Genomic DNA, 12,836 nt, shown 5'->3' on the forward strand with positions numbered 1-12,836 from the left:
AGCCTGATAATGTCATTCTTTCCATCCTTATTCAACCACCGCTGTATACACACAATCACCTACACAACCTGGAGCTGTGTAGGTGATTGTTCACTGGTACTTTAATAAAACCAAGGTTCTACTAAAAAGAATAAGACTTCTTTTAATTCCTGCCTTGCTGTAACTTGTCCTGAGCTGTACTGCAGCTTATTTTCTATATTTTTTCTGGACTGTCAAGTGAAAATTTGGTGAGTTTCTGTGGGCACAATGAAGTTTTTTGAGGAAACGATCACATTTCCTAGCTGCAGAAACACATTTAGCCTTAGATATTAATGTGTAAATGAAATGTAAACTTTCCCAGCCCATCCCTCACATTTTCTTCTCTGCTGTTGATGATCACCAGGTCAGCTCCTCTCCTCAGACAGTCCTGCCGGCTCTCATCCCAGCTTTTACTTTCTGAAGAGTTGAAGTAACAGCTGCTGTTGAAATGGGTCCATCCGTCTGGGCATGGTGTCAGCTCTAGAAAACAAAGGCATTTCCACACAAAATGCTCATGAACTTTAAAAAACATTCAGGGTCAAAAACCTTATGATCCAGGGCAATGCAGTAAAAATGTTTAGTTTCCCATGCCTTTTATCTTCAGTGTCAGCCTTTCAATCTCCATTTGCAGCTGATGTTTCTCTTGAGTCATGCTGTTGAGACTGGTCTGTAACTGGTTCCTCTCTTGAGTCGTGCTGTTGAGACTGGTCTGTAACTGGTTCCTCTCTTGAGTCATGTTGTTGAGACTGGTCTGTAATTGGTTTTGCTCTTGACTCATGCTGCTGAGACTGGTCTTTAACTGGTTTCTCTCTTGAGTCATGTTGTTGAGACTGGTCTGTAACTGGTTCCTCTCTTGAGTCATGCTGTTGAGACTGGTCTTTAACTGGTTTCTCTCTTGAGCCATGTTGTTGAGACTGGTCTGTAACTGGTTCCTCTCTTGAGTCGTGCTGTTGAGACTGGTCTTTAACTTGTTCCTCTCTTGAGTCATGCTGCTGAGACTGGTCTTTAACTGGTTTCTCTCTTGAGTCATGTTGTTGAGACTGGTCTGTAATTGGTTTTGCTCTTGACTCATGCTGCTGAGACTGCTCTTTAACTGGTTTCTCTCTTGAGTCATGTTGTTGAGACTGGTCTGTAACTGGTTCCTCTCTTGAGTCGTGCCTTTGAGACTGGTCTTTAACTGGTTGCTCTCTTGAGTCATGTTGTTGAGACTGGTCTGTAATTGGTTTTGCTCTTGACTCATGATGTTGAGACTGGTCTGTAACTGGTTCCTCTCTTGAGTCATGTTGTTGAGACTGGTCTGTAACTGGTTCCTCTCTTGAGTCGTGCTGTTGAGACTGGTCTTTAACTGGTTGCTCTCTTGAGTCATGTTGTTGAGACTGGTCTGTAATTGGTTTTGCTCTTGACTCATGATGTTGAGACTGGTCTGTAACTGGTTCCTCTCTTGAGTCATGTTGTTGAGACTGGTCTGTAACTGGTTCCTCTCTTGAGTCGTGCTGTTGAGACTGGTCTTTAACTGGTTGCTCTCTTGAGTCATGTTGTTGAGACTGGTCTGTAATTGGTTTTGCTCTTGACTCATGATGTTGAGACTGGTCTGTAACTGGTTCCTCTCTTGAGTCATGTTGTTGAGACTGGTCTGTAACTGGTTCCTCTCTTGAGTCGTGCTGTTGAGACTGGTCTTTAACTGGTTGCTCTCTTGAGTCATGTTGTTGAGACTGGTCTGTAATTGGTTTTGCTCTTGACTCATGATGTTGAGACTGGTCTGTAACTGGTTCCTCTCTTGAGTCATGTTGTTGAGACTGGTCTGTAACTGGTTCCTCTCTTGAGTCGTGCTGTTGAGACTGGTCTTTAACTGGTTGCTCTCTTGAGTCATGTTGTTTAGACTGGTCTGTAATTGGTTTTGCTCTTGACTCATGCTGTTGAGACTGGTCTGTAACTGGTTTCTCTCTTGAGTCATGTTGTTGAGACTGGTCTGTAATTGGTTTTGCTCTTGACTCATGCTGCTGAGACTGCTCTTTAACTGGTTTCTCTCTTGAGTCATGTTGTTGAGACTGGTCTGTAACTGGTTCCTCTCTTGAGTCGTGCTGTTGAGACTCTTCTGTAACTGGTTCCTCTCTTGAGTCGTGCTGTTGAGACTGGTCTTTAACTGGTTCCTCTCTTGAGTCATGTTGTTGAGACTGGTCTGTAACTGGTTTCTCTCTTGAGTCATGTTGTTGAGACTGGTCTGTAATTGGTTTTGCTCTTGACTCATGCTGCTGAGACTGGTCTTTAACTGGTTTCTCTCTTGAGTCATGTTGTTGAGACTGTTCTGTAATTGGTTTTGCTCTTGACTCATGCTGTTGAGACTGGTCTGTAACTGGTTTCTCTCTTGAGTCATGTTGTTGAGACTGGTCTGTAATTGGTTTTGCTCTTGACTCATGCTGCTGAGACTGGTCTTTAACTGGTTTCTCTCTTGAGTCATGTTGTTGAGACTGGTCTGTAACTGGTTCCTCTCTTGAGTCATGCTGTTGAGACTGGTCTTTAACTGGTTTCTCTTTTGACTCATGCTGCTGAGACTGGTCTGTAATTGGTTTCGTTCTTGAGTCATGCTGTTGAGAATCGTCTGTAACTGGTTTCTCTCTTGAGTCATGCTGTTGAAACTGGTCTGTAACTGGTTCCTCTCTTGAGTCAGGTTGTTGAACCTGCTCTGTAACTCGTCTCTCTCTCTGGACAGGTTGCAATCTGATTTGTTATCTGTAAAATAACAAAGGTAGAATGTAATTTAAATCTATGCTAGTAATCATGGCACCACAAACTTAGTTCAACAATTGACTGAACAAGAAACGTCCAGCTCACAGTGTGCCACCAGGCCGATGACTGTAGACAGGAGGAGAAGACACAGCAGCCCCACACACACTGCAGCAGCTCGTCTTTTTTCACCTATAAAACAAACCAAAGTATCCTTACAGTTGGTTGTGTAATCCCTTGCATGAAAATTCTTTGTGTGTACATTTGTGTTTGTGTTGATGCATGGATCAATACCTGCATGCTGCTCTCCTCTTGTTTCTGTGTAGTCTCCTGATCTGCCTCTTAACTCCATGGTTGTAGCTGCTTCTCACACGTCTGCCTGTCAGATCACAAAAGTTAAAAAAAAAACAAAAAAAAAAAAAAACTGCTGCAAATTAAAAGCTCGGAAAACCTGAGGAAAAAACAAAGAATGTGTGTCCTATCAAAATTCAGAAGATCAGCTGATATTCAAATAATACCCTGTACACTGCAGCACCGAAAGGATTTATTTTCCTCGACCTACTCTTTGTAACATCTGGCCAGAGACTGCAGATGAAAAAATAGGTTTTTGGCTCATTTTGGTACATTTCCAGAAGTGTTTGTTGATGTGCATTGTCCCTGTTCAGTAAAGACTTTAACCAGCTTGCCACTGAACTCACTCACAGAACAGTGGGCCAACTCTCTATTTCTGCTCAGTTTAGTTTCATCTATTCAACACATCTTTTACTTTAGCCTGTCATTGGGCCTATTTACAGTCACTACTCTACATCCCTTAGCGGTGAAATGCTGGTTACACTAATACCACTATAATACTACCACAATAACAACATTGCCATCTGAAATGTGTGTGGTGTCTGGGGGCTGGATGCACCCCAGGTTGAGTTTTTTTCTCTGTAAATCTATTTACTACATGACTTACTTTTTCCAAGGAAGAAAAACAAAAGTATTTCTGACCTCTAACTGATGTTACTACATAATGCTAACACTGCTACACTACAAATTTAACCTAAAATAAAAGAATTTTGACGAAGACCTATGTAAGAGAATAGGACCCTGCCAAATTTGTTTCTTGTTTTATTATTTCTATTTGCTGTCTATTATTTCATACTTTATGAAAGATTTCAATAAAGTATGAAAATATGTTTAAATAAATCAAAACATGTTTAAATTAAGTAAAAATATTTAGTGCAAATATGCAAAATATGGATTATCTTTTGAAAGCAGCAAAGAAAATAAACCATTCAGAAACTCACCTACTTGGTCACTGCTCTGTCAGCTCTGTTTTTATGCGGCACCGATGAAGTGGAGTTCAAGTGGAGATGAAATGGTAATTTCTTAGCTGTGTTTTCTAATTCATGTGATAAATTTTGTGGCTTGCACTGAATTGGGCGGAGTGCTGCAGTGGGAAGTGTTGATAAAGAAAATAAAAAAAAAAAGGCACAGAGGCAGTTCTGTGGAATTTCTTTGTCTTACAGGAAATTCAGTAATCTTTTGTAATTTTGAAATACTTCCTATGATTTTACTTTTTACATTAAATGTTCTACTTTGTCCTACTTAGGCTTGATTGTTACAGATGGTTGTTTTTGGTAACCATTATTCGAAGGCAAACTTCCCCATCTTTGGAAGGCTGGATTTGATTTTGGAAAACAAAGGAGAAGAAATGGCAGAAAAAAGACAGGTTCCTTTCTCCTTATCTAAACTAACCCAGAATCACTCCCCTCAGTTTAGCTCTTTTACAGCTATTTACAACAATTTCATTGAGTTTTTTCATCCGAAAAACTAACTTAATCCATGGTAATATTCAAAATAGCAAAAAAAAAAAAAAAAGCTTGCTGTGGTATAAAAATCTTCCCACTTGGGCCAGATGATGGTCTTTCTTATCATAGGGTGACATACTATGATCTCATGCTAGCCGGGGATGATGGGATGGGATGCTGGTGCTACGAAGTCTTCAGCTCGTTCAAAACACTGCTGCCAGAATACTGCCCAGAATCAGGAAATTTGACTTGGAACAACTGTAGGAACAACTTATCTTGGCAGAAGATGACACTGACCCTCCCCCATTAAACCAATTCTTCCCTAGCACCTGAGGCCAATAACAGGTGCCCTTATCGCCTTTATCAGTTATGGCCTGTGAGACATTTTTGAGTTCTCCACAACTTTGGATTCCAGTTAGCCATCAGTGTTTAGCTTCAGTAAGATTGCTAGCTGATATCAAAGACCTTCTAACCAGATGGTCATAGATAACCCTAACCCAAACCTCAGCAGGAGGGTTCACACATCAGGCAAGGCCATTATGTGTCATCAAATTCACAACCTTGTATTCTTTGGTTATCGAAAAACAACCAAAGACGTACATGACTATTGTAGTAAAGACAAAGTAAGACAATCACATATAAACACACACACAGTCACAGGAAACCACTGGACAGTGCTCTCCTTGTTCCCATACACACTCAGTGGAGAAAATGACTGTTGACTACAAATGGACCTTGTTCCATATCAAATGTAACAAACCCTGTGTAAATGCTCTGTCTACAGCCCAGCAAAGGTTATGTGGATGTTGTAATAGTTAGGAGAGCCATGCAGCCATCTAACCTGGGGCATTGTGGGGGATTGTTAAAATAGGTAATAAATGTGTCTTACTCAGGATAGTGGTTAATGTATCATGCCAGACGTCTTTCTGTTCCTTAAGATGAGGAGAAATTGAATATAGTGTATTGTTGAACATTGGACCAGCTTAATTATTTAGGTTTGGCAGTGTTTGATAGACGCTGCATTCCACCTGAAGAGGAGACCGCCCATGTGGTACTTTTGGCCATTAAATTTGACACCTAGGGGATAGCCCTCCAAGTTAGCAGATAACAGAAACACATCTCAGTGGCCAAAGATTTCACTGTTTATGCCTAAAAACAACAGACAAAACAACCTGAACTAGCCTATGGGTTGTCAACAGTTATTTTTCATTTATTATAAAGCAATTTTATGAAATCAAATGAAACAAATGAAAAAGAGAACAATCATGAAAAAAGAACAGAATGCATTTAGGTGAATAAAATATGGTCATAGCAAAGTGAAATACATTTATATAACAAAATAAATAAGTCACATCTACATTAGGGTGTAGCTCCTAAACAACACAACTCTGAACATTTTGGAGATCATAGGATGCATTTGATCTGTTCTTACTTTACACTTAATAATTTGCTGAAACATTTGTGGATTTAAATAAAAGTAGAAATTATGTCTATCATGACAACCAAGGACATAAAACATTTATTTAGCAATGAAAGTGGGTATGGCTGATATTATACCTGTGATTTCATGACGTTCAGTCATCAAAGCAATAAACTTAATTGCAAATATGTGTTTGTGTGTGTATGTTTGTGCACATGAATGTATGATTGTATGCATTTATGCCATTGCATGTCTCTAATGAGCCATTTTTCCAGCGATAGCCTCAGCGTTTCAGCAATGCATTCACAGTCCGGTTGGAAACAACAGATGCATCTTATCTTCCTGTCCTCCAGCAGGTTCAGATTCTGAGTTATGGGTCGGCCGGCTTCTCACAGATCCAGAAATTTGAACTGCCACATGATTCATCATTCCAGCTGTTTCTCCTATCATGGAACCTGATTTCTCCACAGTCTTCATTTCTGCCTCCATCACTGTTAGGCTCCCCAGGGCCCCAGTAGCTGAAACATAAAAATAAATTAAAAAATAAAATAGCCCCCAGCTTTTACACACATTACAGGAAGCATTTGGTGAACAGCAACATGAAAGAGTTCAAAGTCAATTCAAATAAACATGAAGTCTTGAGAGAGTTTGGCATGAGAAAAGATAATAAAACAGCTTTGGAAAATGTTTTAAAATGACCATAAATTCACAAAATGATGCAGGGAAAAGCAGCTGGATGCACAATATGGACGTTTTCTCCACTTTCATGGTGGCACTGTATTTAAACAGATTTTCAAAATTGCTGCAGTTTGATGCGGCAACTGATCTATCCAAATATGTTTGCTAGTTTTTCTAGTGTTGTCGGCAGTGGCATGAACTCATTACATTAATCTGAGTCATAGTCTTAATCACAGGTTACCTTGACAGAATATTTAAAGTGTAATTGATCTTTCATCAGCTCCTTCCCTGTCACAAGAACGAGAGCGCTTCACTGATAATGAAGTTCCTCTCCAAAATTAATGAGGTGGATTTGGCCCAGCAAACTGATGTTGAGTTGCAACCCAAAGCTGATTTTTCTTTTTCTTTCTTTCTTTTTTTTTTTTTTTGGAAGGCTGCACAATATCACACATTTGTTTTGGCTTCATTATTGGAAGTAAAGGGGCTGGAAAGAGCTTGGAGGGTCGATTACACTTGTATACAATAACAAATAGACTGCTGACAGCAGAATGTGAACTGCCACTTTAACACCGTGTTCATCTCAACTCTGAAGCTGAGTGAATTCAAATACAAAAGTAATCTGAGCACCTTGTGGTCAGCGGTGTCCCATCCACCCATTTCCATATTCCCTCTGTCTCGCTGTCAGTCAGTCCAATCCAAGTCAGCTTCTTGAGCTGCCCTGTGAACTCCTGGCTCATAGAAATAAAAACAGGCTGTAACCTACGAAACTGACAGCATCTAACATGGAAATGTATCAGTTCTGGTTCTCAAACTGGTTTGTTTCAAAATTCTTGGAGGAAGGTTCAAATTAAAGAACCGGTCTGCATTTCAACCAATCACTGGAGGGGAAGCCATGGCATCATGGATGAAGATGGTGACCCTGCCTGCCTGCTGTCCCCTGCAGAATAGAGCCTCAAGTTGAAGATTTAGAATCATAAACTCTAAATTGTTTTTTTTTCTGCTTGTTACAATGTTTTTATTTGCAGATATATACGCAAGTGTAAGGGAATCTCTGTTTAGTGTTGGAAGAAAAAACATTTTCAACCACTATTTTTCACTGGATCACAAAGTTTCCTTGGTTGTCGTCTCCGTCTTTCCTTGCAGAATAACTCACACCTGCTCGGTTCCCACTTGAGAACTTCTACTTTGTGGTTCCTGAGGGCCAATTTTTCTATTTGGGAGCTGATCTTTATGCGGTGGAAATGCAAAGAACAGTTCAAATAAACTGCAGGGATAAACTGTGACTGATTAGGTGGAGAATGGCTGCAATGAAAACTGCAAACTGGGTGGTGGCAATGATAAATCTTTTATGCAGACACACGCATACACACACACACACACACACACACACACACACACCTGTTCCTCTCTGCTGTTGATAATCACCAGGTCGGCACCTCTGCTCTGACAGTCTTGTCTACTGTCGTTCCAGGTTTTCCTGGCTGAAGAAAAGTAGTACAAGCTGTTGTTGAAGTACAACCATCCTTGCAGGGCGTGTTGATCTGTTGAGGATAACAAGACAACAGAACCTCAGTAAATGAAAATCTAGAAAAATAAAAAGTAATTAGACATCAAAACTTCAAAAGGTACAGTTGGCTTGAGAGGAGCCGCCCTCTGTGCACATAAATGAAGATGAGCTGAGTGAGTGAACGAACAAATGAATTTCCATGGAGACAAAACAGGCTGTAATGTTGTTTAGTAACTAATTACATCCTATATTGTAGAAATTCCACTCCTCACATGTCAGCCGCACTGCTGCTGCACACACTGTTTTTCTTACATTGTATAAGAGGAAAAACAAAACAAAACAACAACAAAACAAAAACTCACTGATATTACTCTCTCTCCGGTCTCTCTCTTCAGTCACGGCTTTGCAGCTGGTATCAACATCTAAAGTCACATAATCACAACTGTCTGAGAGTGAGGAGACAATTATATGGATATTACATCTTTTGTCAGCTCCAGTCTGACAGTTTGAGCAGAGAGTTTTGGCAGAATAAAAGCAGAATTAGAGCAAAAATTCACCATGAAAATAGAAAACCATTATTGCACAGTCAATATGGGAATTCAAGGTACTTTCAAATAAAGATAACAGCGTTACACAGGAATAGTATGACTGGAATATCAGTATGTAAAGAGCTGAAGAAGTGTGCCACTGCTTTATGTGCGTAAGCAACATGCATATTGTGTCATCTAGTGCGCCTTTGGGGCTTCTTCTGTCCTGTCAAAGTAATGTGCCTTGAGAAATATCACCAACTGAACCACCAAACAGACAAACAAACAAACAAACAAACAAACAAACAAACAAACAAACATAAAAGTAACACACAGCTGACAGGTTTGATGGATCCACCAATGAGGGGAAAAACACAAAAACAAAAACAAAGTGTGAATGTGGGAAGTCCCTTCCTGGCTTCCTTGTGACTGTGTGGTTTTATTCCTCAACAGCTGCTAAAACTTTCTGGTTGTGAACTTCCCCAAACTTTTATTTTCTAGCTTTGAATGTCAGCCTGCCACAGTTTCAGTGTCAAAAGTCACTTGCCAGGATCTGGACTACAGCTGTGAGCCTGACGGACGAACACGCAACTACAGTGAGGCGATAAATGAGGTGACACGGCGAATTGGAACAGACACAGAAAGATAAAGAAAGACACAAATTTGGCAAGTGTTGCTATTATTTGAGCTTTGTCACTGTGTGATAAGCTGCAACGTAAGTGTATGTTTATGTGTGTGTGTGTGTGTGTGTTTGACTCACAGAGAGTGAGGCGCAGAGAGACGTTGAGAACAGCTTGTAAGATACAGAGCAGCCCAAAGCTCACACCAAGCAGCCTGTACAGTCTTCCTCCTGTAACACACACACACACACACACACACACACACACACACACACACACACACACACACACACACACACACACACGTTTGTAATGCTATCATTGTGCCTAGTAAGACATTGTCTTCAGCCGACCTCAGAGGGACTCTGGTCATGCTGTTGCTAAGATACCACATCTGTCAACAGCTGTCAATACCACTGATCTATAATTAAACCTGGATCACTGATGATGTAATAAAATGTGAAGCCACCAATGCACCACACACTCTCAGAAAATAAAGCACATGATTATACCTTTAAAGGTACAGCAGCTTGTCTCTGGGGCAGTACCCTCCAAGGTCACACTGATATTTATTTGTCCCCTTGTGGTTAATACAGTCTTCCTGTATTATAACTATAGTATTGACTGACTGATAATTATATCACCTATTTTTAATATCCACAAATCTACCACACTTTTTTCATTTCAGGGCTACTCAACCATAGCCTACAAATTAAAATCAACCTGTTTATTTATTTATGTATTTATTTATATATAGGTTTATTTATGAATTCATTGTATTTGGCCTAATAAACACTGTCTTTTAATATTGTATCTTAACATTTAGAGCAAACGGTTCATATATGTACCTTTTACTGCTTGGGAACTTATTTGTCTCTTTTTGGCTGTGAAAAAGGGGTTACACATAATTACCTTGAGGTCAGTAATCAGCCCTAAAGAGGGGACATTTGTCTAGACTGTAATTTGGTGGACAGACGTGGACTCTTGCTGTACCCCTATTTCTGACAGTGTGGTTATAAATGTATAATTACAGAGGAAGTCTAATCACTGAATCTGTCTCTATCCCTGTCAGCAGATGAAGTTTTCACAAGTTTTTCTATCTGGGACAATAAAGTTCCATATAGAAAAACTTCCAGGTTCCAATAATCTTCCAGGTAATAACTGTTCACTGTTTGTTACCGAGTGCTGTCGTTCTTTCTTGACTTGTTTTTCATTTGTTCCTTGATAAGTATTTAGTTGCTTTGTATTTTATTTTAAAATGTAACCCATAGAAATTCAACGGGTAAACCAACCATCTAAACCATTCAATGTCTATGGTGTTACCCCTCAACTCAAAGTAGAGTTTATGTTTGTTTGTTTTTTTATTTTGTGGTGACCAGGATTTTATCCCCAAGAGGCACACGGTCTACAAAAGTGGCTTGGCAACTAGAAAGCCTCCAAGCAAAACACATGCTCACACACAAATTAATATTGGTATTATTATAAACCTAACTTGAATTTGCCAAGTGCTTAAAAAATCAAGTTAAAATCACCTTAAAACAAGTCCTTCAAAATAAATCACAGTTACGGTGACACTTTGTTATACACTGAATTGTTATTGTTTTTCCTACATATCAAATAATGCCTTGAAATTCTGACATGTCACCATATTTCACCTGAACTGACAGAATAAAATGATTAATGACAAAAGGCAGATACGTTCTGGTTCAAGCTGAATCTGAAGCTGCTGTGACGTTATAAAGCTGATAAATGTCTCACCAGACGCTGCAGCCGTCCCTCCACTGCCCTCTCTTGTCTCTGAGGTCAAACCGGTGGCTGAAGCTTCAGGGGCGTCTGCGTTGTCCTCCGTGATCCCAGCAGCCTCGCCGTAGTAATATCTCACCATAGCTCCACACTGGAGGGCAACAGCGGTGTCAATGTTTTCCTCTTTGACATCGACTTACCTCTCCCCGCTTTTTCTTCTTTTCCTTCTTCTTCTTCTTCTTCTTCTTCTTCTTCTAGTTTGCTTGCAAAACACCGCACCTCTGTTGTTCCTCATTTTCCCTCTGATTTGTCACTAGAGGCATTTCTTCATACTGGAGATTTTGTAACGCTGCAACCACTATGAGCAGTGAAAATGTGGAAGTGTTTGTCGCTCATAGCCTATATGAGCTCTCTGGCTCAGTTGTTTGAACTCAGTAAATCTCAGTAAAAGAACACACTCAGCCCTTAAAGAGAGCAGTGTCCCATTGTCTCTGATGGAGATGTGGTAAATCTGAGGGGACGCATCACAGCTTGAAAGCGAGGGCGTCCCGGTGGCTCACCTGGTAGAGAGCGGACCCCCTCTGGGAGCTGAGCCCTGGGTTCGACTCCCATCTGAGCCATTTGCTGTATGTTTATGTATGCTGCTGTTTAAATTGTTAATACTTCTGTTTAAATTGTTCATATTTCTATTTTTTTTTTATAATCCTTGTTTATAGTGTTTATATTGCTTACTGCTATTTATCATGTGTATACTGTATATTTCTTCTAAATTTGCACATTGACCTACCTCTATGCACATTTTATATACCCATGCACACGGTTTTTTCTGTTTTTTTTTTTTTGTTGCACATTGCTTTTTGCACACTGGGTTGTACTTAGATCTTATTCTGTTGTACTCAGATCTCATTCTGTTGTACTTAGATCTTATTGTTTATTTTTTTTTTTATCTTTTTTTATTGATTTATTTAATCTGTAATCTGTGGATACTGCTGAAAAACTGCGAATTTCCTGCGGGATGAATAAAGTATCTATCTATCTATCTATCTATCTATCTATCTATCTATCTATCTATCTATCTGTTGTCCCTTCTCTCTCCCCTGCCTTTCCTGCTTCTCTCCGCTGTCATTGTCAAAATAAAGCACAATATCCCCAAACAAACAAATAAACAAACAAAAAACTTAAAAATGAAGCACACTCCCACTGATGTTATGTCTCCACCCTCTCTTGCCCCTTTCAAATTTTCCCAGGAGAGCTTTAAATAGTTTAAATATGCGTTATGACCCCATCTAGGGGTAACCGGGGACACAACATGAATTGTGCAGCTTCCTCCACTCCCAAGCCAAATAACCCTCATTGACACAATACTGGCAAGTGAAAACAGGTTTATTTTACACAGGTGAACTCTGTACACATACAGTGCCAGGTACTAAATGATAGCTTCGGGGTGGACTCCTGCCAAAACAACAAACAAAACAACACTAACTAATCATCAGGAGATAACCTAATAAAATAAAGAGAAAACAACATACAAAATACTAACCTCCCTAACTTACCACAAAACAGAAGAAAAGGACACCCACAAAGAAAAACAGCAGTCCACCCCTACTGTTACTTACTCACTAGGTTTGTCTTAACAGAACAAGCTCTAATACTACTTCCCTGCCACACACACACACACACACACACACACACACACACACACACACACACACACACACACACACACACACACACACACACACACACACACACACACAAATCAGTGAGTTTCGTGTTGGCAGCGGAAGAAGAATGCTGTGTTCC

The 12,836-nt window shown here is 39.9% G+C and overlaps 2 protein-coding genes across 2 annotated transcripts in view; both read right to left on the minus strand.

The window, feature by feature from the left end:
* The window catches only part of LOC115368268 (putative leucine-rich repeat-containing protein DDB_G0290503), a 45,724-nt gene that overhangs the window by 14,372 nt on the left and 18,516 nt on the right, over positions 1-12,836 (minus strand). Inside the window, exons 4-6 of the mRNA XM_030064326.1 lie at positions 5,204-5,215; positions 808-2,718; positions 353-498 (exon numbers count right to left, since the gene is read on the minus strand). Coding sequence (XP_029920186.1) covers positions 353-498; positions 808-2,718; positions 5,204-5,215 — 2,069 coding nt within the window. The remainder of the gene's footprint in view (positions 1-352; positions 499-807; positions 2,719-5,203; positions 5,216-12,836) is intronic.
* LOC115368302 (CD209 antigen-like protein E) overlaps positions 5,830-12,836 on the minus strand; it is a 119,866-nt gene continuing 112,859 nt past the window's right edge. The window contains exons 2-5 of the mRNA XM_030064368.1: positions 8,506-8,565; positions 8,035-8,177; positions 7,264-7,364; positions 5,830-6,476 (exon numbers count right to left, since the gene is read on the minus strand). Of these exons, the coding sequence (XP_029920228.1) occupies positions 6,329-6,476; positions 7,264-7,364; positions 8,035-8,177; positions 8,506-8,565 (452 nt within the window). The 3' untranslated portion in view covers positions 5,830-6,328. The remainder of the gene's footprint in view (positions 6,477-7,263; positions 7,365-8,034; positions 8,178-8,505; positions 8,566-12,836) is intronic.

Source organism: Myripristis murdjan, chromosome 1 (genome assembly GCF_902150065.1).
Source record: "Myripristis murdjan chromosome 1, fMyrMur1.1, whole genome shotgun sequence".
Taxonomy (NCBI): Eukaryota; Metazoa; Chordata; class Actinopteri; order Holocentriformes; family Holocentridae; genus Myripristis; species Myripristis murdjan.